At 37.8% G+C, this 27,595-nt stretch overlaps 1 protein-coding gene and 1 long non-coding RNA gene across 4 annotated transcripts; one reads left to right on the top strand and one right to left on the bottom strand.

Annotated features, from left to right (window-relative positions):
• Window positions 1-173: 173 nt before the first annotated feature.
• On the bottom strand, window positions 174-27,595 carry LOC117211124. Of its 3 annotated transcripts, XM_033454729.1 has the most exons (13): window positions 27,280-27,595; window positions 14,936-14,958; window positions 13,416-13,475; window positions 13,229-13,311; window positions 12,039-12,411; window positions 10,019-10,542; window positions 9,050-9,435; window positions 8,678-8,865; window positions 8,469-8,594; window positions 7,995-8,051; window positions 7,759-7,884; window positions 3,276-5,833; window positions 174-734 (listed from the first exon to the last, which is right to left on the bottom strand). In XM_033454729.1, exons 1-13 carry the CDS (start codon window positions 27,300-27,302, stop codon window positions 672-674), a joined length of 4,590 nt encoding a protein of 1,529 aa, XP_033310620.1. In that variant the 5' UTR covers window positions 27,303-27,595; the 3' UTR covers window positions 174-671. The 3 variants fall into 3 exon arrangements, with proteins under 3 accessions (XP_033310620.1, XP_033310621.1, XP_033310622.1); XM_033454730.1 differs by lacking the exon at window positions 13,416-13,475 and having other exon boundaries at window positions 27,280-27,593; XM_033454731.1 differs by lacking the exons at window positions 13,229-13,311; window positions 13,416-13,475; window positions 14,936-14,958; window positions 27,280-27,595 and adding an exon at window positions 12,951-13,179.
• Window positions 4,002-7,759, top strand: LOC117211126. The gene is made up of 3 exons (XR_004488206.1): window positions 4,002-4,088; window positions 6,098-6,273; window positions 6,439-7,759. It is a non-coding gene; the product is annotated as an uncharacterized LOC117211126 (long non-coding RNA).

Here is a 27,595-nt window from a genome sequence, read left to right as displayed (position 1 = left end):
CAGCCTATGCTAATATACTAACAGCAACCTTCTACATATATAGCAGAAATTTTGTACACAATACTAAAAAAGAAGATCAAAGGTTGCTATCCCATTTATTTACTTCTATTGAATGAAAGGTGATAGAAAGTTGTTAGAAAAGGCATAAAGGGATAGACTGACTCGAAATAAGGTTTAAAGTGAACTTTACAAATAATTTATTTTACACAACTTACATAAATATAGCACAATGATTGATCGAGGTAACGTGATGGTATTCGACACGAATACACTTCGCGTTGATTCCTTTTTATCGAAGATGGCGAAACAGGAAATCACCGCGACCAGGTGACGATTATTTTCAATTTTGAAATCGAAAAACCAGTCACGTGATTCGTTTCAGTGAATGTCGTTAGTTGTCGATCGTTCGAACGACCGATCGATCTCTCGAAGGTTCTTCGTCTTCTAACAATATGCGCACACCGTGGGATTAAGGGAGAAGAAGGAGTAAAATAAAGAGAATGGCGGAAGGGACAAGACGAAACCTATACGGGGCAACAAATACAGTGAGGTGACTTGGGAAGATCTCAGCAGCAGTCCTGTGGTATCGATGGTTGTCGTGTTAAAACGAACCGCGACGAGTCGTCGTAAACAAAATAAAAAATAAAAAAAAAGAAAGAAAAGAAAACACACTAGCAATGCCATGTTTCTGATGGAGGCACTCGTCCTTGCTCAGTAATCCGTTGCATCGGGACCTAAAAATTCAGACAGACTAGATTATTAACGTCCTATAATTATCCTATGCTTTGGTTAAAAAAGAAAAGAAAAAAATAATAAAAGAACTTGGAACTCTGCCGCGCTACGATTTTTATAGAGAATAATTATTTTTTTCTAATAATTATTCTAATTATTTTTTATGTAGAAAGGATTCAGCGTCGTTGAATTCCATGAAATAATTGATTCTTATTATAGTTTATAATTCGTTCAAAATTTGTTGGCTACTCAAGATACGATTGAAAAATAGTCGTCTACTATTGGTTTACTAGAAACTATTAACCATAAAATGGGGAAAATTGGGAAAATGTTGAGTAACCAGTTACGATTTAACAGACTGTAATAGTTACAATTTGAGCAATATAGTAAAATGACAATATCAATAGTTGTGATTACGGTAAAATGCTAATCAAAAGCAACGAATGACACTAATTATTATTTGTTCAAAGCATGGATTATTTCAGTAAGTAGCTCTATTAACGATCGATCGATTATTATCGATCATCGAGGCGTTAATTTACTTACGACTCGTTCTGCCTCTGGATTTGATAAATCCAAACAATCGTATCGATCCGATAAATCGCGATATAATCGTCGCGCTTCGAACTCATGGCACAATATACAACAGAACAAATGCATCGTGCATGCATGGCGTGCGTATTCAGGGGCTGTCCTGAATTAGAATGTTCTACAGCAGCGTTTTTTGTGATTTTTTTTAGAAGGGAAAGAAAGTAATGAAGTTATTGAATTTTGAGGTATGGTTTTATATATATTTAACGAATACAAAATAATTTTTTTTAAGTAAAAAAAATAAATTGTAACAGATTTCTAAGCCTGTTTCAGGGGCTGCAGTTTTCAATCGCCGTGAAAGATCTGCCTCGTAATCCTTGATTGAAACAAAAAACCAAAAAAGGATTAAATTATTATATATTTTTCTTCTGGGTGAACTAAACGACGACAGAAAAAAATGTGAAATTAAAAATTTTGGTGGATTTAAAAAAAAAATGTGTTTTTAAAAAAGAGATATAAACTTTAAGGTGCTATAACAATTATTTAAATAAGCTTTTTTCTGCGTTCATTTAGTTCACCTAGAAGAAAAATGTATAATAATTTAATGCTTTTTTGGTTTTTCGTTTCAGTCAAGAATTACGAAGTGGATCTTTCACGCCGATTGAAAAATGCAGCCCCTGAAATAGGCTTAGAAATCTGTTACAATTTATCTTTTTACTTAAAAAAAAATTATTTTGTATTCGTTAAATATATATAAAAAACATACCTCAAAATTCAATAATTTCATTTCTTTCATTCCCTTCTAAAAAAAATCACAAAAAACGCTGTTTTAGAACATTCTACTTCAGGACACCCCGTTCAGGATTATTAAAACAGGAAAACGATTCGCGTTATTCACAGGATACGGTCGATTACACAATCAAGCATGCATGAAATATTTTTATTCGCAACATAATGCAGTTGTGGGTCGAATCAAGAGGCAATCCTGCGTGAAATCACACTCTGCAAAGATTACGAACGTAATAAATCACATCGTCTTCCTTTTGGCAATCGTTCTTTTGCACTCTGAAATGAAACACTGACAATGAATTTTGTTTGTTTATCTTAACGTTTTCGCTATGCAAAAATACCGCGAGAACATCTTTGTAGATAATGATTTATCGCTGGTCTCGTTCTTTATAGATCATTGATACCCACCGATGGTAAAAAAGAACGAAGAAGACGGAGCAGTGCGAAGGTGCTGCCAACTGGCTTGCAAAAGGATAACAGAAATACGATAAAAACAAGACATACAAAGCGTTAATATTGATCCAGGAGAGAAGACAAACTAGAATCGCATCGTTTCGACCAGAGGCGGCTGGTTAGTGACAAATCTCAGCAAAGAGCAAACAAAGAGAAAAATAAATAAAAAGAAAACTCCGAATCACGGCTGACAGGATCGATTCGTTCGCGAAGTGAAGAAAATTGACAAGGAAATAAACAAATAAAAAAATTAATAAATAAAAACAATTACACCCGTGTAGAAGATCGGTGCCCGTTCGACAACAAACGAAACACACGAGTAGAATAGAAAAAGAAGAAGAAACAAAGACAAAAAAAAAGTAGAAAAAAACACTAGAACGATAGAAGAGAATATAAACAAAAAAAAATAATAAAATAAAATAAACAAAATATACAAAAAAAAATCAGGAAGAAAATGCGAATAGATAAATATATGCAAACGATATGTACCGATAGAAAAAAAAACCACGTAGCCTGTAGCCCCCCGGGCATAGTCAGCCCAGTCTTGCGAATCTAGAGAAAAGTTGCGCGAGGCTCGTCCGTGGACCGGTTGCTCGCGGCCAAACGCGGCCTCATTCTGCCCCGGGCCATCAGCAATGGTCACTTTTTAGGTTAGCTTGGAAGGGCGAGGAATTTGGACAGGATGACACCATCGAGTTGGTCTGTTTGTTCGTTCGCAACGTCTGTGGCACGCTTTTCGTACTTTTAATCCGTGGACAAAGCACGTTCACCTTGTACGACCATAATGGCCTTCTACTTTCCAGGACCTTGAAAGCCAACGATGGCACCACGTCGTGATCCACCGATGGTGCCGGAGGTTTAGGAGTTTTCCAAGCTTGATAGTACGGGTCTTCCTTGCAGGAAATTCGATCATGTCGACCTTGACGAAACACGTCGCCATTTTGGTCCGGTAACCTGGAATTGTCCGCGTCGTGAAGTCTCTTCCACGATTGTTCGCAAATTGGCGAATATTCTGGAGATGTCACGCCGCTAGAGTAATTGGAACAATAATTCTCGTCGTAATTGAAGGCGTTGCTCTTCAGAGGTAGGTTAAGGTATTCTTCAGTCGAAGAAGATTCATTGGTTTTCTCTGTATCTTCTAGAAGGATCGAGTCGTCGTTTAGAAGCCTGAACAATCTCGAGTGAGTCTGAGTCCTCTGATACTTTCTCATGTTTTTCGACGAGGTGCATTCCGAATCTGTATCCACTTCGGAGATCATGCGACTCATGTCCGAAGTGACGCCACTGTCTTCGTCGTCCGTCTCTTCTCGGGAATTCTGCACGCTCAACAGGTGCTTCGACTCTTTGCTTCTTTTCTCTTCAATACCTACCTCGTCTTTGCCTTTTTTTAACAGGTCACTGTTTCCTTCAGACTTATCCACTCGTTTCATCTTCGAGTCTGTACTTTGTAACTTGTCAGAAGACTCCTTGTTGTGTTGCGAAGATTCCTCTGCCAAGTTAAACTCAGAGACGATCACTTCAGGTTTCAGGATGTTTCTGTTGAAGTCGCGCGTCTCTGAACCAATGTCCTTCGCTGTCGCAACGTGAGTGCAATTATTTTCTTTATTCTCTCTGGTCACAGAATCATCGTTACTCTTCATATTAGCGTGTTCTTCTTGACCCTTGTTCGTCCTATCCTCTTCCTTTTTCATGCTCGTCTTTCGCCTAATCGTGAACTCTGTCTCCACAGTCTCTTCGCAATTGATTTTACCAAATCTAGTAGGAATCTTCCTCAAAGTAAAATTCACATGGGGTACTACAGGATCTTCGTCCTCTTTCACCTTACTTTCCGTCGTTTCCTCCTTCGTCCTTTCATTAGAATGATTCCTGTCCTTTTGTTTGCTGTCGAAGCTCTTCTTTTTAACTACAAAATCCACAGTAGTGTCATTCTTCACTACAAAATCCGCGGAAACCTCATTAGCCTTCTCCATCTGACTTCTACTGTCTTGGACCTTCGACTTTCTGCTTTCTTCCTTGCTATAACCTCTCTCAGGCTTGATGGTGCTGTCTCCAACGATCACTGTGGTCACATCTTCGTTATTTTCAGATACAGAAAATTTAAATCTCAATGGCAGACTCACGCTGACTGTTGGCGCGTCAGTATCATCAGGAGGGTCGTCAATGGCTTCGAGAGGCGTCTCGTTCCAGTCTTTCACACTTCTAGGCCCTCGGGCTCTAGGACTCTCGGAATCTGGACGCTCGACGTCCTCGTAAATCACGCTCAGTTGATGAGGAAACGTGCTGGTCTGCGTTTTCTCCACGTTGTCCTCCACTTGTTGCTCAACATCTGCTCCAGAATCGACATTGTTCTTACAGGATGATTCAGAATTTTCGTCCTCGTTGCAAGATTCTTTGCTCGAGCTATTTTTAGTCGGATTCCTCTCATCGTCATTTTCTAACCTGCCATGAGCATTCAGTCCCGTAGAGTACGCTAAATAAGAATCAGAGTCGTCGCTATCGGAAGAAGAATCATCAGAATCACTGCTACCTTTAGACGATTCGATGATGGACTCGTTGTCAGATTGCGATTCCGTGTCGGTGGAATCGCTGGAGTCACTCGTGTCGATGTAGGTATAGTTTGGAACGTTGACATTGAGACTTCCATTGGGGCAAGATTTCGTCTCTGGTCTGTTAGAATTCTTGTTATCCTCGTCTACTTCTGACACGATTATCTCACCAGGAATCTCCTCTTCATCGGTGATATTCATCGCAGTAGTACAGTCACTGTCTTTGCTATTGTTGCTGGCAGTTCGTGACACGCTGTTCACCTTCTCCCATTGCAGAACACCATTTGTACTATCATCGTTCTCCCTAGCAATTTTACTTTCCAGTGCTTTATTTCCTCCATTATTTTCCTGAATATTCTCTGCAATATCTGCAATATCTGTAATATTCGTTGAGTGAATTTTTGCTACTATCACATCGCCACAGACTTGTTCACAATTGTTATTGCAATTGTTATTGTTCTGTGGAGCAACTGGGACGATGTAAGGTGGGTAAACACCAGAATATGCGTTTTTATTATTCATCGGATCATACTGTGGATAAGGTGAATAAAGTGGGTAATTTTGATTGTAAATAGGAAAGTATACGTAGGCAGTGTTATCAGGATGATAAGGGTAAGATTCGTTCGCGACACCAGGATATGGAAGAGGGTAGTAACCCCACCAACCACTGTCGGGGGTCCAAAATGGAGGAGGACAGGGAGAGAGGAAGACACCCTGCTGATTGCCCGGCACGTTATTCTCTGTTTGGCAGTGGTAATCTGCTTGACGATTTTCTTGCGTGGCTACAACAAACAGCACAATGCATTCAGACAAGAAGTTCAACTGTTCCTATTGGGGTGTGATGTGGTCTTGCGTTTCTCCCTTTTCTATTTTTGCTTCTCTGCTTTTATCCCCTTCTTTTCACCCGCACACTTCCCTTTCTCTTATATTACACGCGATATTCTTTCTTTTTCATATTAGGCGATGGAAGAACGAGCGATAGACATTCATTTCATGTTCTGTTTAAGCTTGAGGCTCATTTCAAATTCACAATCTCGTTATTATAGATATCATGGAATATTGTTAATTCTGATAAGAAATGACTTGGTGGCTGAAAAAACCTTACCCAACTAAAGGCTACAGGAAAATTCCAAAAGATAAAAGATTAGATAAGAAATACAGTTCTTTGAATACACAACATGTTTGGTGAACTAATTATCAAAGAAGCAGTGTCTTGCGCACAGTATGTACACAACTTGTACTATTATTTACCAAAAAGAATATACATAGAATATAAGAAGATTATCTTTTACTAGCAGAACAACTTTTTTTAAAGAACATCTGTGTGTATTTAAATTTCACTAACGTCAGTATTCATGGGATATTCAGGAATTTTTATTTCTTCTAGGAAAAAATGTTCCACTCTATTATGTTGAAATATTGACTTGGCAACTAAGTGGTTGCAGACCTTGCCAATAGCGTCTAATGACAAAATCCGCAATCACTTAGTTGCCAAGCCAATATTACAGAAAACGAAATAAATGTCTACCATGAACGATCCTCCGTTGGCTGTGAAAAATCGATGGACAAGCGAGATGCCACGAGGATAAGCAACGAGTATAGTCGCGGACGACTACGAAAGAATGAGAGAGAGAGAGAAAGAGAGAGAGAGAGAAAAAAACGAGACGTGTGATCCTGTGTTCAAAGGAAACGATCGAAAATTGTGAACGCAAAACCAGCTCGTCGATGATCTTCGACGGGACACAAGCGATCATTACGTTCGAGTAGGAAGAACATGCTCGTACGATATTCTGGACAGATGGATCGTAAGTGTCCAAAATAATCGTAGTACGGTTTTACATGCAAATCGATCACTTGCAATCGTATTAAAATCCCAGCGATGATTAAACACGTGTGAAATCAATTAATAAGAACATGCAACATTCCCGGTTAAATTACCCAAAATCCATATATCGTAGCTTGCCATACTTTCTCGTGTATTCATTTCTAAACGAGGAACGGCTATGTCACCGTTGACGAATCGACACGTTTGTTACGACGATGATCGAACGATTTTACAAGCAACATAGTTTACCACGATACTACTCGATCGATGGAAATAGACGAATAATTCACCTACCATGCACTTGTATATGTACGACATATCGAGTGACTGGTGTTTTAAAAGACCATCTCAACAGCAATCATAAGTTTTTATTCGGCGAAAGAAAAGTTCGTTATATTGATCGTTGCTCGATGATCGGTGTGTCAATCGTTAAAATACACAGGAACGTCCAGAATGGGCATTGCGTGACAATTTTTCTAATGTAACTTCTGTTGCAACGAGTTTGTCGGGAGAGAAAAGAAATTATTTGAACGAAATTTGAATGGAACGGGGTGAGGGCTTAATCGAGCTGAACGATACCAAGGAATTTTCGTTATTCCTGTGAACACAGGATTCGGGAATGTTCCAGCGACGGCACGCAATCGTTACTTCAAGTTTTAATCATCCATTAGAATAGTAAAGACGCTTGTCATTGAACATTAATGTACAAGGGTCAATAGAAGCTTGTTGCGATTATTAATTCATCATGGACGAGTAGCGTGTTCCTGCATGAATTATGAACATGTTGTACGCGTTTCCTTTCTTCTTCTTTTCATTCAGAAGGATGACAGATTTTTTACGCTTGTTGGTCTCGACGATAAATGTTCGCCGATCGACACTCACCGACGCTCTCCGGCGCTGTCATCGCTTGTAATATCCTGAACGATCTGGAGGGAATCGCGCTGCCCATGTATTTCTTTGGCTCTGGAACCTGTTGCTCGCTTGGTGGTAAGTTCGCCTGCGTTTCTTCTGCAAATATTATATTTATCATATACATCTTTTAGGATTAATGAGAAGCTAATCTTGCTTCAATGTAATGGAGAGCTAATCAGAGAAAAATGACTAACAAGTTTACTTACCAAACGTCTTTGAATTCCTGTTCTGCTTCTTGTTTATGGCGGATGGTGGCCGTGACGCTGCAACGTACGATTTTATTTTATAATTTTATAAGTAGATTCTTTTATAAGTAGAATTTTGTTGTACTATCATTACATTCGTTACGTGCACACGATATGTATTTTACAAATACTAATAATACAGAGTTGTACTTTTATGGTCGATGGATTCCATGGAAAAGTGGTAAAAGTATACGTTTTTTAAAAACAAGATGGACACATATGAAACGATATATATATAAAATTGATATTTATCTATAGAATTTTGTTACAAATTTCCAAGCTTCCATAACGTTATAGTAATAAATTTAATGTTTAGAAAGATACAGAATTTTCTACTGACATTTCATTTTATCTACAATTTTCAAAGTCATGTTTTAACTATTTGTACCACTTTCTCTCTGAGCCTGTCAATCGATTGAAACGTAAAAAACTTACTCGTGTTCACAGCAGGAGCATCACCGGACTCCGTCATAGTCTGTAGGAAGCGGAAAGCTCGAGAGGGTATAGCACCACCACGATATCTCGGATCTTCCTCGTGATGAAGAGAAGATTCATTGTCGACTATAGAAAGAAGAACACGTAGTAATAACAGAATAATCAAACGATAAAAAAAACAGATCATTCTGGTAAAATACGATCTTTACTTTGTTCCTTGAATTTATTCATCAGAATCCTATCGTCCTCTGACAATTGAAGTTTACGCATCTGTTCAGTGTCCACGTCGTTCGTTGAATCCGTGTCTGTGATCTTCTGAAGAACTCTGAACGATCGAGATTGAACTGGACCAGAATCCGATTGCTGAACTTGCACAGGTATAATACGTTGCGCCATCCTAATAGCAATAACACAACAATTAATTCAAATTTATATTTTGACTAAGATATAAATTTATATTAGCTTCTTACTAGATTATGAATTTTTATAAATTCTTACAATATTATTCAATCTTTATAATATTTCTTCTACTTACAAGTCTACTTATAAGATAATTGTCACATTTCTGAAAATAAGCTTACACTTTCTGGTTCTGATTCTCAGCATTAGACGCGTTATTCCTAAGAATCGGTTGCGAGTACGAGGTATTCGAAGTAGCTACACCAGCAGGCTTCTTATCACTTCCCTCGATCATAATTGGTATAATGTACGCGCCACCTGTCGATTGTTGAGGCACCTGATTCTGGATCTGATTCTGAACTTGATTCTGCATCTGATTCTGAACTTGATTCTGCATCTGATTCTGAACTTGACTCTGAACTTGATTCTGCACCTGGTTCTGAACCTGATTCTGAACCTGATTCTGAGTCGGTTGTCCCCAGCGCTGCTGATGATGTGGACTCGCTTGCTTGAATTGATGGTGACCAGGCTCTGGTTTTACGTCGAACACAGACGGCCTATCCTCAATCTGGACACAAATGATTATTGTATGTTAATATACTATGATTTCCATACTTCATTTTACAATTCTTTCTTCTCTAATTATTCTTTAAACTCAAAGTTTTAAGCAATTCGAGGGTTGAAAGGTCTGTTGCAGCAAGAATGCAGCTCCACTTTCTGATAATTCGAATAAACCAACAAAAACCAATTGAAAATCGAATCATCTTGAAAATGTGTGAAATAAATATTCAACTAATATTCATAATAATAAATTTTTGTATTTTCGAATATGAAACCTACGCCTCTCTTTTTCTTCCAATAAACTGGACTTAAATATTGGAGCTGCCTTTTTGTTACTGCGTGTTCTTCTATTCTATTTTTCTATTCTAACAACTCTTTTACTTGCATTTCTTAAATAAAATAACAGAAATAGTTTTGTAGGTAACTGAAACGTTAAATCTTTAACCACCAAGAAATAGCACAGTCCAACTAAAGATCTGATCCATCGATCGTTGAATTTATCAAACAAATGGATTGACGTGAGTTACAGTAGTCAGCAAGATCGTGAAACTACTTTCGAACATCTGCCTCGCATGATAATAAACACTTACGCGAATTGGTATCATGCGTTCTTGCGTCTGCGTTGGATGAATCTGTTGCGTTGCAGAAGGACTAGAGAACGGACGTTTCTGTTGTTGATTGAATTGCTGAGGCTGCTGGTATTGGTATTGTTGCGGTTGCTGAATTTGCGATGGTCTCTGTTGTGTTGGTTGAAGCGGCTGAGACTGCGGCCTCTGTTGAATCGATTGCTGTCTTTGTTGGGTTTGTTGCCATTGTGGTGATTGTTGCTGTGTTTGCTGAATCGAAGGCGCGTAAACCGGTGGTGACGTTGGACTATCCGGCGAAGACGATGACGTGCTCTGCTGTTTGTTCACGCTCGAACGTTTCGCCCACTCTGGTAATTCTTCCTGTGGCTTGTTCTTATTCTGCAGCCACGGAGTTGGCGCCTTTGTCAAAGTCACTTGAGTCGGAGTGCTCGGACTCTCGGGTGTGTTCGGCTGAACTGCGATCGTGGACGTTACTTTGGTCTCTGCTTTGGTCACGTGTTTCGGTGATTCTGGTTGCTTCTCTGGAGCTGAAATGACAAAATTATGGCATTCAATTTTTTCCGTTGTCCGGTTACTTTAGATTTTTGCTCGATGATAATGGTATAGCGGTACAAAAATCAACGGAAGATTTGAATCGAGGGAGACACATATTGCTGTGCCTTGGAATACCAACGTTGTTTTGGATTGCTAGGTTCAAAGGTAAACGAACTCCGGACAAAACATTACCGCCATTATTTGTAAACATAAACCGCAGTTCGAACTTTTTACCATCGGTCGATACATGTAGACGAACGTGCTCTCTAGGACAGTTAGTATAGCGAGTCATGCAGTGGCTTACGGAAGTATTCGAACGCTTACACTTACAAATTTCAATTAATAAAACGAGCTGTACTAAACTAATTTGTTAAGACAATTTGGTATCTATAGCGACGGGAAAGTGTCAAAATTACATCAGTAAAATTTGAAAACGATTCAATAATACAGACAGGAATTATGATATTTTTATTAGAAACATTCATGATGAGTGTCTCAGAAAATTATTCGAACGCTGTAACACTGTTGATAACTGTTCATCTTCTTTTGCAACGAATGTAAACATCATTGCTAAATGAAAATATTGGTGCACTTGAAAACACTTGAAAACAAAGCTCGACCAGGTCGACTAAAGAAATTGACTGGAAGAGAGGAGAAAGTTATCATTCGCGAATTAAAAAAAATCCTATATACTACAAATAATCTCAAAGCAAGTATTGAAAGATAAAATTATAGAAATATGGAACTCCGTTGAGTGTAGTTTTACAAAATCATTGGTTTATAGTATGGAACGTCGATTGAGACACACTACTGCTGCTAAAGGTAGTCCAACAAAATATTAATATTAAATAATTTAATAACATACGTAGCGTTCAAATACTTTTATTAGCCAGTCATGTTTCTATGCCATGCGTGTTTCTAATAAATATATCAATTTCTACCTATGTTGTTGAATCCTTCTCAAATTTTACTGACATAATTGTAAGACTTCCTTCTTCCTATTGACATCTGCTTGTCTAAGCAAATTGCTTTAATGTACATTATTTCGGCCATTCAAGTTTGTATATGTAAGCGTTCGAATACTTTTGTGAGCCACTGTATTTGTGAGTTTTAATTATTAGAAAGTTCTGTAGTGGTGCAGAAACATCATAGAAGAAGACTTGACTTCTTGCAAATAGATTTAAAATTCTGAGGAAATTTAGACTTCACAATTCATATGCACAGTCTCTAGAAAATCTATTAAGAAATGTTTACCAGGTGGACATAAGTGGATTTGGAGAGATTTTTTTTTAATAAATTGCTTTCATCCAATCTACATGACTGAGTAGAGACAACATCATCAGTATTCTGTTCGAGGTCAAGTGTTTAGCGACTATCATTATAATTATTATTATATCTGAAAGTATTTAACTTGTTTTCTAAAAGTTCTACTTTTTCTTCATCATTTTCTCAACTACGCTCTCACATTTTTACCATCAAGTATACTTACTAGCAGGTTGAATCTTATTGGCAGGAGATATAGATGGCGTTCTATTGACAGACGGTTGAACCGGAACATTGGTCGGAAAGACAGGGATCGCCACTTGAGGCTGAACAAACAGATTAGCCCCGGTGTTTTGTGCTGGTGTCGGCTTCGGTTCAAGCGCCGATTTTGGCGGACCCTCGATTCCCTCGTCGTTCGCATTCTTCGCCACTCTGCGTGCCATTCGTGGGCTTCGAATTTGAGAAAGGTCCAATTTTCCACCCATTCCCGGTGTATACGTGAATGGTTTCTTATCCTTGGTCAGCATTGCGTTCTGAATAGCCGCTGGTGGTTCGTAAACATCGTTGTTAGCCATCTGCGGCCTTCTTGTCACCGGTGCCTACGATTCAACGTCTCCCTTAGCATCTTTGTGATCGTTAAATGTTAATTACACAGTCGCATTACGTGATATTAAAATAGAAGCCTCGCGTTTGGCAAATTTTTCCAATTTTTCACCTTCAAAAATACGAATATAGTGAGAATAGTATATTAAGTTGATTTTGAAGATATCAAATTTGTCAATTGCACAGTCGAAGATGTTATACTTCATACAAGGCTATTCTTCTTCGTCTTTTCCTTTTGTTACGCGTTTAAATTATTTTTAAATATACTGGAACAAAGAACTGTATATGTGGAAAACAAACACTGAAAGAAAATACACGTGGAACAAAGAGAAGATACAACAGCCTTGAGATCTCTTTAATTTTGGACCAACTATAATTCCTCGTGAAACATCTTTTATCTTAAATCTACCCTTTCATCGCGACCTCGCATTCTTTCCATAAATCCTCATATATATATGTATATGTATATGCCCTCGTTTTCTTCAGGCTATACGCTTCAACTTGACCCAAGAAATCCTTTCATCTGAACACTCACCATTCTTAGTTACCCAACTGAATAAACTGAAACACAAGCAGAAGGAGAAACACTCTGACACTAAGAAGAATTCTTTTTCAAACAATATTACGAACGATTCACAAATAAAATATTACACTTGAAGTTGAACAATTGGTCCAATCAACGCACATAATATTTTCCTTTTTGTCCTTCCTTTCGTTTGGGTCAGTTAAAGCTTCCTACGTCATGCCACTAAAACCCGCGAGGATCGCTCGCAACGAGCGATAAACGCCGACTGAATACGATCTTCCACTTACCTCGATGGTGTTGATCCTCATGGCCGGCACCTGACCAGGCACTGGAGGTGGTGGTGGCGGTGGAGGAGGCACGGGACAAAGTCCTGAAACGATTAGCGATTTAGTGGAATGCTAACGAGTGGCCAGCTATGCGGGATGTGTGCGCATCGTTTTCGCTGCACTTTCACACGTTCTCTATATGCCTCACCAGAAACCCCGTGGCCGACTCTACTCGTCAGATTTACCGCCGTCGTAACCTCTGCTTCGTCTGCCAAGAATTCCAGCAGTTTACAGTTTATAGCGGTATTAAAGGTAATTCGTAAAAGTATTGACAAAATTGTTTATATGATAGAAGCTAAAAAACGAAATTAGGCAGATTTACCAGCTAACGTTTATGGTTTGGAGTGATATAAAACATGGTTATTGTTTACCATCATGGAAGTTGACAGGTTGACCGTGACGGTGGCCATCAGTGACACAGGTTGTGAAATTTTTTATTGGGTTGGCAACTAATTGGGGATTTTGTCATTAGGTGGTAATAACAACATCCGCAATCACTTAGTTGCCAACCTAATAGAACGATCGAAGTAAGATGAATTTCATAAATTAACAAATTTTCAACGATGCGAATGACAGATAACATTGTCACAGGGAAAAATATACTCGTCGAATTGAGATACCTTCCTTCTTCTCTCCTTTCCAAAATCGGTATAAAATGTGCACAAATGTAATGTAATATTTCGCAAGAATAAAATGTTGTAGTGTAGCGTATTTCAATCTGTGGCGACTCCAGCGGCAAAATATATAAAATTCGCGTAGCGGTCGACGTGTTAGATATTGGACAGATTTATTATCGTTGTAACCTCCTCTTTGAACTCATCTCTCAGGAATTCGACGAGTTTACAGTTTACAGTGGTATTAAAACGGTAGATACACAGTATTGATAAAATTGTTTATACGATAAAAGTTAAGAAAAATTAATGTTACTTAAGAAAACAGTTACCATTCGCGAGAAGTTATTTTTCTATATTTTACAGTTAAATCTGCAAGTGTGAACGAACGAAAGTCTATTTACAGCGGGAAGTTTGGAATGTAACCTTATATGGGATTAAGTTTCGCCGTGACCAATGCGTGAACCGTAAAATCGTAATACGATGATCGTCAGTAAACGGTAAATTCGATCTTTTGTTGAACTTTTGATTCGTACTCGGCCCTCCTGTGCAAGTGGGCTCGATGTGGATCTCGAAGATATTGTGGGTTCATTTAGAATTTGTGTATTTAGAGACGTTTTGTGTACACACGGAGCGAAGCCGGCTGTTTCTCCTGTTTCCAGAGATACGGAAATCTCGTGTAGCTTGCGTGATGCCAAAGTAAATACTGTTTCTATGTTGCATAAGAATTTTTTTCGGAGGAAATACTTTTTTAGATATTTAAAAAATCGAAAATATTGACGATATTTGGAAAAAATTGTATATGTATGTTTTTTAACTGGTTTTTATAGGAATTCATATTGGGTAAGGAATCTGTAATATTGTTTTATCGATGGACTGCCAGAAATGTTTGTAAACGTTGAAACGACGAATCTAACTAACTGCATAGCTCGAACTTTCCGTTTGCTGGTTATCATGAGGCAGCAGTTATTATTTGCATACGTCGCATATCTTCGTTGCTACGTTTTACGAGCAACCAAGCCCGCGAATTATTTTGCTTGAACGTGGATACACGTACCTGTCACTAGGCCGTCTGAATTCCTGAAACGAGAAACATTTGATCACTTAGGAGGATACAGTCGTCGAAGTATTAACCCTTTGCAACTGATAATATTTTATCTCATATAAACAATTTATTTTATGAAACAAAATCTATATACGTATTTTATATAAATTCTTTAATAAAATATTCGTGTATAATTGCAAAGGATTAACGAGATTAAAAATGTTATGGATAACATAGATATTTTAAAATTGCAACACTTTTTCCTATTTACTCTTAAATTAACGTACGGTATTGAATTATTTCTTAACGATTATAGATTCTACAAATTTTCTAGTTATTTCAAAAAATATGTCCATTTGTCCAGGAATCACTCGATATCCATCTACGTAAACATAATTTTATTCTTTGAAACAAAATCATTGTGTTAGGTATATGAGGTTATGCAAACCGATAATAATATTAGGTTGGCAACTAAGTGATTTTGTCATTAGGCGATATTGACAAAATTCGCAATCGCTTAGTTGCCAACCTAATAATACTGAAATTTCATGAAATTTCTAAAGCTGACAGAAACATCTATTCATCGATTCGTCAACATGTACAGCAATGACAGGCCATAAACCTGACCACCATATCAAGACATCGAAGGCAATTTTATTCTAGCGAAGGCAATGAAGTTAACGCTTAGAGAAAACGGCTGTTCAGTTTATTGTAAAATCACTAACGTCACGTGTCTGAGCAATAGAATTGTGATAACATATAGAAATAAATAGGTATGACATGCGTGTTGATAAAGTAATGATTAGATATATGTATATATGTTCATTGTACGTGTAATGACTTAATTTAGATGATGAGTATCAGAGATATGTTTATATACGCAATTAAGACGACAGTGCTACATATTTAGAAGTTGTTTTCAAAGACGATTTCATTTGACATTGACACTCACAAATTAATTCGCGGATCGCAATTAAAGTCAATGTTAGGAATGAGAAGGTTAAAGAATGTATTGAAGTAAAAAATGTTCATGTTGAATAATTTCAATCATCCATAGGCAGACGCATATCTTTTTCATACTACATAGGAAAATTGCACTGTTTATATTCAAGCGAATTAATTAATTCTTATTCCAGACTTTAAAAAGATTTAGAAAAATTCTAACACGCTTATCAAACTTTCTACTAACAATTAGTTACAAAATCGTTCACGATGTTAAACATTCGAATTCTTCCCTTTCTGGCAATAAAATATTTCTTCCAAAATATTTCCAAGGTAAAATTTCATTTAGGTGATCGATTCAATTTGTCTACGTCAAAAGTCACTAAAAGTGTTTATATTCCAATATGCCATTGAAGATATCAAAAGGTTGAATTCTCGGGAAACTATTAAGCAAATGATCATCAGTAACGATCATCGCGATAATACGTATAGAGATACGTATATGGAGGATTTTCTTTAATGTTAGTTGGATACATTCCTGCGTTATCTGTGGAACGCAGTTATTCGAAACGTTGAGTCATATCGCGTGGTATCGGTATTTTGGTTCACCTACGTGCACTACATGACATTCGCGCACACCGAGAGCTGCTGTCAAAACGACTTGTTTCGATAGCTTTAGGATTGCGTCGGTGGTCGCGTTCCAATTACCGTTTCGAGGGCGCAGTTCAAAGTAACATTGAATGAAAGAGGTTATGGTTGCCGATGGAAGCTTGGAAATTTTTTACTTGAATCATCGTCTGGTTGGAAAGTGACTTTCATCAACTTTTTCATAGAATTATCAATTTCATTAATTTTATTCATTTCCATTTCACTTTTCCCATTTCAATATCTAGAAAATAAAAAAAGAAGTTTGTATTTTTCCTTGGTAAAATTGTCGTTAGTTTTGTTCAATGTATAATGTTGAAAATGACAACGTGAGTTCGCGCTCGCCATCTATATGCAGATGCGCTAGTTACAAGAAATAGTAACTAGAAAATAGTTCTAGATATAATCGATAGGTTTAATCGATAGGTGTTTGGTCTACTGTTTAGTCAGTCCATGTAAGAAAGTGCAATAAAGGTTGTTCAGCTCAGAACGGAGAATAAACTAATAACTATTGTGATTCTACCTCTAAATAAACAAATAACAACATATAATTTTATTCTTCTTCTCAACTTTAATAAAATTACCATTTTATTTATCTCCAGTATATACTTTCCAATCCAATTTCAAATTTCGGGTTCTTGTTTTAAGAAACTACTTTAAAACGACTTCTTCCAGTAGACGAGACTTCCAGTCATCACGACTATGTTTAACGACTTAAGTCTTTATCAATATTTTCATTATGTAAAGTTTAGCAGAATTCTTATTTTAAGATGCGATTTTATTGTTTAAGACACGAAGGAGGATACATTTCTTGAAGAATATATTTTATCGAGCAAGACAATTGCCGTTTAACTGATTTAGCGAAAGCACTAGGTGACCTGGTAAAGCAAGAAGTTCTAAAATACTCGAATCGAAGCATCTTTCTATTTTCAAGTGTGCAAAGTAGTCGAGAGCAAGAAGATTTATTTCCTGGGCGACACGGTAGCCGCTGCTGTCGTGTGTTTGCCGCCGGTTCAACTGAATTGCTTTTGGAATTATCAAGGAAAGAATGAGAAACGGTAACCTAAATATGTATCGTCGCGACCGCAACTTATCTTTCGATGACTCGACTATGTTTCATCGCCTAATCCTTTTAAGGAAGTCATCGCGCGTAGGAAGGTTGCTTCGTTTAATTAGTTTGAGAAACCCGCGACCATTCTCTTTAATAAATCTGTCTGTTATAAATCACACAAATGTCCTAAAAATTATTGCATTTTAATATTTTCTTTAAAATCTTGTTAAATGTTACTCTGAACACTTTGTGGCTCAAGTTACATATATACATATATAATGTTATTATGCAATAAACATAATTTATATGTATATATATATACAGGGTGGTTGGCAACTGGTGGTACAAGCGGAAAGGGGATGATTCTACGCGAAAAAAGAAGTCGAAAATACAGAATAAAATTTTTTTTAATTTTTTTTAATTTTTTCCATCGGGACAACGATCTACAGCAAGATCCGTTATAACGTACCGCACGCGTACCGAGCGAAAATTCAAAGTCGATTTTCTCGAAAACAAAGCCCCAAACGAAAAATTTTTATTCTATATTTTCGACTTCTTTTTTCGCCTAGAATCACCCCCTTTCCGCTTGTACCATCAGTTACCAACCACCCTGTATATATTATATAACGTGTATTGCTTAAGAAAGATATAAATTACATGTGCATTCACAATAAACATTTCTATTTGAAATTGGTTTTGGCAAAAGTACCATTACGCGACGGTACGACGTAGCCATACCATATTTTGTGTTGGGTTTACATTTTTAACATTTGTAATTTAATTTAAGCTGCTCAAAAGCGGTATTTTTATACGATATTATCTTTTCTTTCTTCTCCTGTCCTGAAAACTAGGTCGCAAAATAGGACAGATCGGTAGCCTACTTTTAGTTCCTGCGAGGTTAAGTGACTGAGGGAAGGGTGGGGGAAGGAGGAGTGGAGTGGATAGGGGATGTCATTTAGATTTATTTACAATATTTACATTTATCGTACAGGCAGAGAGATTGGACGCTACTGGTCCTCTCTCTTTTTTTTCTTTTTTTTTATGATTTCAATATCCACCAATACTTTTTTATGTTTTTTCTGTGTTTGCCTTTTGTGTCATTCTGCGTTAGAGCCATATTGTATCCCCACCTAGTATCTATGGTCCATTCAAATTTTCTTCGTAAAGTATTGTTTTAATTCCTATTTTTCTTTTTATGTGGTAAACTATGGGTATGGGTATGGGTATGTTTTCATCTTGGAGATAATTTTTTTCATCTAGGTATAAGAACGTTTCTGGGGGAATATGGCCTGTTTTGAATGTATTATCGTGGTACTATATTGATCTTTCGTTAAAATTGACAAATGTAACTTAAAATAGAAATAAAATGGTATCGATGCAGGTCGATAAATAAGCTTATAATTTTCAGAATACTCCGATGCTTTATAATCAATTTATGGTAGGTTTGAATCAGGGCCGGCGCAACAGGTTCAGCGCGTTCGCCGGAACCCGGCCACGCGTTTTGAGAGGCTCCGCGGTCTACGAAAATTACCCAATTAAAAAATACAAATTTTGATTAACTTTTTACAGAATGACGATACCATTACCAGATGCAAGACATATTTTTAGTAGCGATGATTTAGTTTAAAGGAGTGAAAAAATCATGAAAGGTCAGTGTAATTCCGTAAATCCTGGAAACTACTTTAGATAAAAAAAAATCCAGGCGCTTTCAGAGAAATGCACTTTTTAGAGAAATTAAACTACATCAACACTTTTTTCGCAAAAGTCATACAATGATTACAAATTTTCTACTTTCATTGAACCTTTTGCCCCTTGAAAGCGAATTATGCATGCGAAAAAATATTACTTGAATTTGTTTAAAAAACTGCTTGTAAACAATATATAATACGTAACAGCATTTGTAAATTAATAATTCCTCGTTGTAAAATTTAAATGTAGGATTTCAATGTGTATTCAGGACCCCCAAATTTTTGGACCCGGGCCCTCAAAAAGTCACGCCAGCCCTGGTTCAAACTATCCACGTCTAAATGCAATATTTCACCCTAACACGTTACATTTTTTGCTGCAGAGAATCATAGTCGATATACAGGGTGGTTGGTAACTGATGGTACAAGCGGGAAGAGGGTGATTCTACACGAAAAAAGAAGTCGAAAATATAGAATAAAAATTTTTCGTTCGAGGCTTTGTTTTCGAGAAAATCGACTTTGAATTGTCTCTCGGTACGCGTGCACTTTATCACGTCTCGTTATAACGGACCTCACTGTAGATCGTTGTCTCGATGGAAAAATAAAAAAAAATTTTTATTCTATATTTCGACTTCTTTTTTTCGCGTAGAATCACCCCCTTTCCGCTTGTACCACCAGTTACCAACCACCCTGTATAATACGTAACAGCATTTGTAAATTAATAATTCCTCGTTGTAAAATTTAAATGTAGGATTTCAATGTGTATTCAGGACCTCCAAATTTTTGGACCCGGGCCCTCAAAAAGTCACGCCAGCCCTGGTTCAAACTATCCACGTCTAAATGCAATATTTCACTCTAACACGTTACATTTTTTGCTGCAGAGAATCATAGTCGATATATATTAGGTTGTCCGAACAGTTTCTTTCGTTTCACAAGGTCATAATAGACGGACAAGAATTTCTGTTTTATATTATTTTATTGAATTAGGTATGATTCATTTCGTTCTATTTCTATTATTACGTTTGTGCATAATTCAATAAACTAATACAAAACAAAAAACATTGTGCATTTATTATTTCCTTATAAAACGAAAGGAACTTTTCGGACAACCTAATACATGTATATTCATATGAATGTAATATTACATCTACATTTATTTTACCACAAGACATTCTACTCGAAAATCAGTATAACTGGACGTGAAATAATCTTTAGATAATAGGAGCTATTAATGGTTAGTTTTGACGACGCGCGAAACGTTCGTGGCACGAAAAATGGCCAGCAGTCATTTCACTGACGAAATTGCGTGTAGCTTATGATGATCCGCTATTTAAAGAGTCGTTATTTTTACAGTACAGTTTCAAGCAGCGATCGACCAACTATCTGCTCGATATTGATAGTTCTCTATTTTTGCTGGTCCCGTTGTCAGTGTACTTGATCCACTATATTGTCCATTTTCTTTCAACAAGGTGATTGAACTTTTTATAAAAACTCGTTTTAGCAGTTGCGAAAGCTCGTTGATCAATAACAAAAGATCTGTCTAGTCGTTTATCAAGGAAGATTTACGATTTCTAAAATTCGCGAAATAAGGTAAATTTCTTTCCAGATAATGTTTGAATGTAATTCAAAATTATAGCATCTCATTGAGAAACTTTACCATTTCATAACCTCCGATTATTTGGGGTTAGGTTTCCAACTAACCGTCCAAGTATCATCGTTCTCTTTCTATATTATGTATAAAAAACAAATACTAATTTTGTGGCACATTTACAAGCATCTAAGAACAGTCTAGTCTCAAGATACAGAAACGTGTTTCGCAAAACAATGTTCGACCCATGGCAAACTCTCGATGGCGTGCGAAAGTCTCTTTTAATAATAGAATTTTGGAGATATGGCTTCGACACGACGTCGCTTTTTTGGCATGCTAATCGGTGCCACGTGTCTTCTTGTTCTCGATTCAATTACATATATTGCCACTATCAAAACAATCGAACCGGTAGAAAATTCAAAAAAATTGTTCGATTAACCCATTCCAACCTAACCCTAAAACGAGATCGTAATATTTGCAAGAAAAACGCTATCAAAATCATCAACCGTGAACCCGCCCTTGACTAATTTTAACATTGAATCAGACAGATGACGTCATTGTTATCATGACTGGAATCGTAATTCACGCGGTCGACTTTCTCGGAAAACGCGTTGATCGTTTCCACGCTGCAAAATTTTGCAGGAGAAACGAGACTGGAACGACGAACCAACTGAAAAAAATAATAAACACCGAGGGCGATCGAATAGTTTGCCTCAGCTTTTAGTCGATTCTAGGTGGCGTAAAATCGATTGTTATTTCTGCTGTACTTTCTCAATTATGCGAATGTTTATGCGAATAATCAAACAAATTAAACTAAATTCGTTTCGTCTATTAGATATCATAACTTGTACTTTTCCTTAGATGTTTTATATATGTTTCCACGTTACGTGCATTCTGCAGACTGTTCCATTGAAATGTCCCATAAATATGGTTTATGGCTCATGGTTTTCAATTTTACACCGAAGTTTCCCTCGAAACAAATGAAAATTCTCTTACTTGTTAAACGAAGATGAGTTTCTCGTATTTCACTCATCTAATCTTTTGTTTATGATTCATCCGTGGAATTCGTGATTTACATAAATCTTTAGAACCCAATTGGCACTCATTTGCGGTTCAGCAGTTGTCGTCGGTCGTTAAGAGTTAACCTACGTTCTACAAATTTGATGGTTCTCCGTGACAAAAAACCTCGTTGTAAATATAATATCAAAGTATAAAATGAAAACACGGAAATGTGTTTTCTGCGATTATTCCGATTAAAGGATGCAGGTTCTCGCAAAAGACGAACTTTCTCGGAAAAGCTCGGTGAGGGCGAGCGGTGGTGGCGCGGTGTCGCGATGCTCGGAACCCAGCCAACAACAGGCCGTGGCTTGTACCAATGTATTTAGGTAGATACGCGAGGCGTAGTTAAATTTAGCGCGGTTCGACCTGCGCGTTACCGCGCCGCACAAAATGCTTCCGATTATTTTATTTTTAGGGCTTCGACGCGTCGTGGCTCCTCCGCGAGCAAGGCGAGCACACGTCAGGTGTCCGATACCGAGCCGATCGGCGAATTAATTTGTCAAACGCTGTTTGCCTTGCGCCGGAAACCGAACAAACTAAAAGGTATCCGATCCAAGTTTTTCTACTCAATTATTCCAGTTTGATACAAAATTATAACTAAATCGCCTCAACGACGACGATTAACCAAAAAAAAAAAAACAGAGAAAACAAAGAGCAGTAGCCAAACAGAAAGAATGACTGCAAAATATTTCATCGACCACAAATCGTTCGTTCATCCGTGAAAAAAGAAACGAAATACGATCCTCGCTCGATGGTCGGAGAAAAAAGGCACGAGGCGATTATCCTGGAAGGAGAAAGCAATGGTCCGGCAAAAACGAGACGCACACAGTCTAGCGGCGCGTTGGCTCAGTGTACATCGGTGAACGGATCGATTGTCGATCGACGAAACTTTATACACATGGGAAGTATGGCGAGAAGACGAAGAATAGCTCTCGCGATGAAGAGCGGAGTGATCGACGTCGAAAACACGATGCGTTTAAAAATACACCGTGGCGGCCAGTCGGGCACGGCACGTGGCAATGAACAATTTTCCCGTACCCTCTTGATCGAAGGGTCGTTCACACCTGCGAATTTTCCTGATGACGAGGCGGATCGGCTAAGACCAATAGAGGGAGAGAGAATGCGGCGCGCCTAGTCACGTAGCTGATCAGACAAGAATGGAATCGGTTGGAGCTTAAACTGCGGGGCTCGAGCAAGGTTCCGAGACGTTCAAAATTGGATGATTCGTAGGCGTGGACCTAGAAACCCGTCGGTGTATTTCCATCGCGACAAACGTTCGTCGATCCACCCTGTCCCAATGGAGACCATCGAACGCGATCACCTTTGTCAAGATGAAATATCATTGTCAGGTTAACCACTTTACACTGGGAATTTTATTTCAATTTCGTTAGCAGCAGCTGCCAACGCTTTTAAGTGTTTTGTTTGAAATTTACTTTAACTAAAAAATAAGAGAATTTAAATAAATAAAGGAAGAAAGAAATTCACTTAAATACCAGTTTTATTCACACTATTGTAGTATTTTGTGATTTTTAAGTGTATGATATATCTTGAAACAATTTCCAGCATGCAGTCCTGCTTTTCTTTCTCACATTTCACGAAAAATGGTGGACATGAAAGAATGTCGAGTGGGTCTCGTGGGTCGAGTGGTTAAGGCTACGGTTATGGATTCGTTCGAACAATCAGATATATAGATCCTTCTGAGAGTAGCTATATATCGTTCTTGAAATGTTTTATTCCAACGACAGTTGGCTAGAACAAACATCTACTGTTTAAACCATAGCTTAAGTAGATCAGGGTGATCAGGTAAATTAGGGTACATCTTTGTGAATAGGAATGTAATTAAAATTTGGAATTCTGCTGGTAAAGCTCTGGTTCCGTTATAATGATGTTAAATAATACAAGGTTTGTTACTTATTTTCTTTTCACCGATGAAGAACGAGAAAAAGATGGCGTCTACGTGAGCTTTACACGAATTTATGACCTTCTTTCTTTTTAGGAAAAGTTTCACTGTGCAAATAGGTTAGAGTTGCTATCACAAAATCATATACCGGGGAGCAAATTTATATCGAGCTACATTGCAGGAGTTTCCATGAGATATTCAATGTTTGGGAGAAAGAAAGTTTGCATATTTCAAAGGCTCTAGGTTATGTCATAATTGGTCTTTGTAATATTCTATGTACAGTGGAGTTTTTTCAAAGTTCATATCTCATCGATGTTTAGCCTTGGGATACCGGACGCGTGTTGAAGACTACTCTGTGTCTAACAAAACGTCTAAAGACGAACACTCATGCGAACGAAAATTTCGCCGTTGACTGACGTCCAAGCAATATTTTTTGCGGCAGTGGCAAGAATCGGTTGCAAGCGGCACGTGCAACACTGGATGAAGCGTTGGCGTACGTCTGACTCTAGATGAACGTAGCCAACACGAGGTTTATGTTTTTGCGGAAAAATGGACGTCATCTGAAGCTACAAAGCAAGCTTTGTTTATCGTGCACTGTGCGCTACGCCAACGATGTAAATCTGCAATATGAGATGTGTAACGTAACGAATGAAGAATGGCGGGAAATTTGAATTTGTAACATGAACCTGTATCTCGTGAGAATTGAATTTTCGTGAAGAAATAAAAGACTAGGGGTAATCGAACGGTCCCGATGCATCGATTATTTCATCGAGCTGCCTGCTGAGATTACTCATCCACGTAGATATAGAATCTCGTCGTGGGTGGTAACTATAAACACGAGTTCCGCGAGCTTCCCTTCGTTCGATGCATCGTCTTAGCTTCTTATTTCCTTTAAAACGTCTGATTTTCTTCTTATTTCAAAATTTCTCCTTTTCTATTTTATAAAATGTCATTTTTCTATTTAATTCGAATTCGTTCATACGATCTGAAGTAAATACACCACTTCGAATCTCGGATGGTTTCATGCAATTTTCCATTTATTTATAACTTATTCTGCTCGACTTAGTTTGGTGTTGCCAAATTGGAAATTGTTGTGCTCAGGTGCATAATGATTTTCACTTTGTGTAATTGTACTCGTTATAAATAGGCCAAAGTTCCTCTTTTCCGAAATATGCACGTTCCAAACGCCTTACGTAACCTAACCTGATCTAATACAAATTTCGATCTCAGAGAAGAATTTTACACGTTCGATACGTTTCTTTGTTTCTTCCAATTCTATTTCATACACGGTGGCTATAACAAGTATTTGTATGCCATTGCATTTATTATTCCATTTGTAGTATAGTCATTTGGAAATATATACTTTCATTACGAAAATCTGATACTATGAAAATAAAACGTAGAACCTTAAAATAAAATTACAAAACGCTTCTTTGCAGACTAAGGGTACGTAGAAATATTCTTTCTAGCCACTGTACATACTTTCACGTGTGTAGATTTTTATTGGAATGGCGAAGCAAGGTTAGGATCGAGAAATGGTTGATCGATCGTGCGAGAGAAACCCATGCGAAGGAAGCAATTAATCAAAAGCAATATCGAACAGTCACGAATCACTGAACAGAGAATCTTTCGATGAATGCTCCTCGGTGTTTTCCTTTTCAACGACGAAATATAGGTCGAACAGCTCTTTCTTAGAATCGTCGCAAAGCCCGTCGTTCGAACTGCCATCTTCAACGAACGAGTTGCTCGCGATTTACTATTCTTTGTCGCTTTTGCCGCCATATTATTTAAGAACGAAAAGGTATCCAGTAACGGAATTGAAATACTCGAAATTGTAATATTTTGGAAAGATACAAAGCTCAGACCGATGTGTCGGATTTATTGCTTCTAATAATTGTTCTTGGCAGACGATTTTGTTTACCGATTTACTATTCCTGCAATTTTGAACTGCTTTAAATAAACGCACGATCGTGGTGCTAGAAAAAATACCATGAATGATGATTTTAAAATTTAGCATTTGTTAATGCTGCAAATTATACGAAAAAAGAGAAATAAATTAAGAATTTTCTACGGTAGAAAGTTTGTCACATAAACCAGCGAGGGCCAACGTTGCGTTAATACATTTCATCCGCCATGTTTTTCAAACAATTTACGTTATCAAATTCTGCTTTTTAGCAATTGCCGCGGTAAAAAAGAATTCTACATTTCTATGAAATTTCAAAAATTTAACACGTAATAATGTTATAATAATATATTGCTTGATGAATTCTATCGAACGTAACAAAATCAAGTTGCAACTTAGAGTAGGAATTTCGTAAGAGGTTATGTGAATTTTCTCAAACGTGAAACTCGGACCCCATGAACGTGAAACCGGGAAGATCCCGACCTTTCTCAATCCCCTAACGCGTTCCAAAACGTCGCCGCTATTTCTGTACAAGCTGGAAATGAGAATCAACTGCGCAGATTAGCAAAATCGTGATAGCCATCCTCTTACACGAATCTACCTCAGAATCTTCGCAAACATATTTAAACAAATTGCGCACAACCATTGCGCACTCCGATAGCTTTTAAACCTCTTCAGTCGCTTGTAACAAAGCTACTCTGTCCACAGAAGTATCCTCGAGCAACCCCAACAACGAAGCTGAGGAAGCCGAATCGAAACAGCAAAAAGAGCAAGCAGGTCCTTCTCACCGGACGAGTCCTTCCGAACGCCAAACTAGAAACCAGTTTCACCTATCCTACCATTTCTGGTCACCAGAAACTTTCCTTTTTATATACAAATCACAAAATCCTCGAGAACTGGTATCTCTAGAACGGAAACACGAAAATCAACCAGGATATACGTTTTTAGATTTTATTATACTTACATAATTGAGTAGTTTTCAGAAAAAAATGGGATACACATCTACGACAAATACATGGCCAGTTAATGTATTTTATGATGAAAGAGTCGGATTATTATGAAATTTGTAAACGCAAAAGGAACAAGACGGTTTAAGAATTTTTATTACGATTATCACGATAGCATTCGTGGCATCTTTCTAAGATCCTCGTTAGCTCGACGATCACGCGTTTATTTAAAGCAGTAGCTAATATTGGAAAACAAGAACCAAGGCTTGCGATACAATTTTCTAATTCACCGTTATGTCTTACGAGTGCCCTTCCCAGAAAGCTGTTCAATTATTTTTTCAGGATCTTCGAACAACACGCTAGACTATAGCAAAGTTTACATGAAAGCAACAAGCGGTAGATTCAAGATATCTATCGTTTAACTATAGCAATTTGCTGTTTCAGGACAAAAAGATCTATGTTAGGTATCCGAGGATTAGCGGAACAGCCACAATCAAAGAAAAAACTCCCTAGAGCCTCGTGTCAGCGAAATGAAATATCAACGATCGAGAACCCTTCGACGCTTTATCTACTTCATCTGCCTATTTTTCTTTGTCTGTTTTACGAGATAGGAGGAAAAGGAAAATCCACGCTTACCCCACGAACGTCGAGGTGCTCATACTCGGATAGGGTTCGATATCCGCCGCAGACGATACGAAATCCGGTGTGCCGGGTTAAGCTCGCGCCGCCTCGTGCCGCTTTCCACCAGCCGACAGGAACCGGTTCTCTTTCTGGCTGGCCGTACCTGTTCCACGGAGGTCCGTGAGCGTACGAGGAGGTGGAAGGTAACGGATCTGGAAAGGGACGAGCAGCACCGATGTCGACACTAGCACGCGCCCGCTGCTACTGCTGGCTGACCACGATCACCCGGATCGTGGACCACGCTCGGATTCCGCCACCATTCCTCTTTGTC

This window comes from Bombus bifarius, unplaced genomic scaffold (genome assembly GCF_011952205.1).
Source record: "Bombus bifarius isolate JDL3187 unplaced genomic scaffold, Bbif_JDL3187 scf7180000008218, whole genome shotgun sequence".
Taxonomy (NCBI): Eukaryota; Metazoa; Arthropoda; class Insecta; order Hymenoptera; family Apidae; genus Bombus; species Bombus bifarius.
Note: the sequence above shows the minus strand (reverse complement) of the source record. Positions and strands in the feature narration are given on the sequence as shown.

Bases quoted from the DNA above. Each gene is read 5' to 3' on its own strand.
- LOC117211124 (XM_033454729.1), bottom strand. From the start codon at position 27,302: ATGAGCACCTCGACGTTCGTGGG. The intron at 13,476-14,935 runs GTACGTGTATCC...AATTCTTGGCAG, and splicing joins TTCAGACGGCCTAGTGACAG to ACGAAGCAGAGGTTACGACG. The intron at 5,834-7,758 runs GTGAGTGTCGAT...TGTTTGTTGTAG, and splicing joins GACAGCGCCGGAGAGCGTCG to CCACGCAAGAAAATCGTCAA.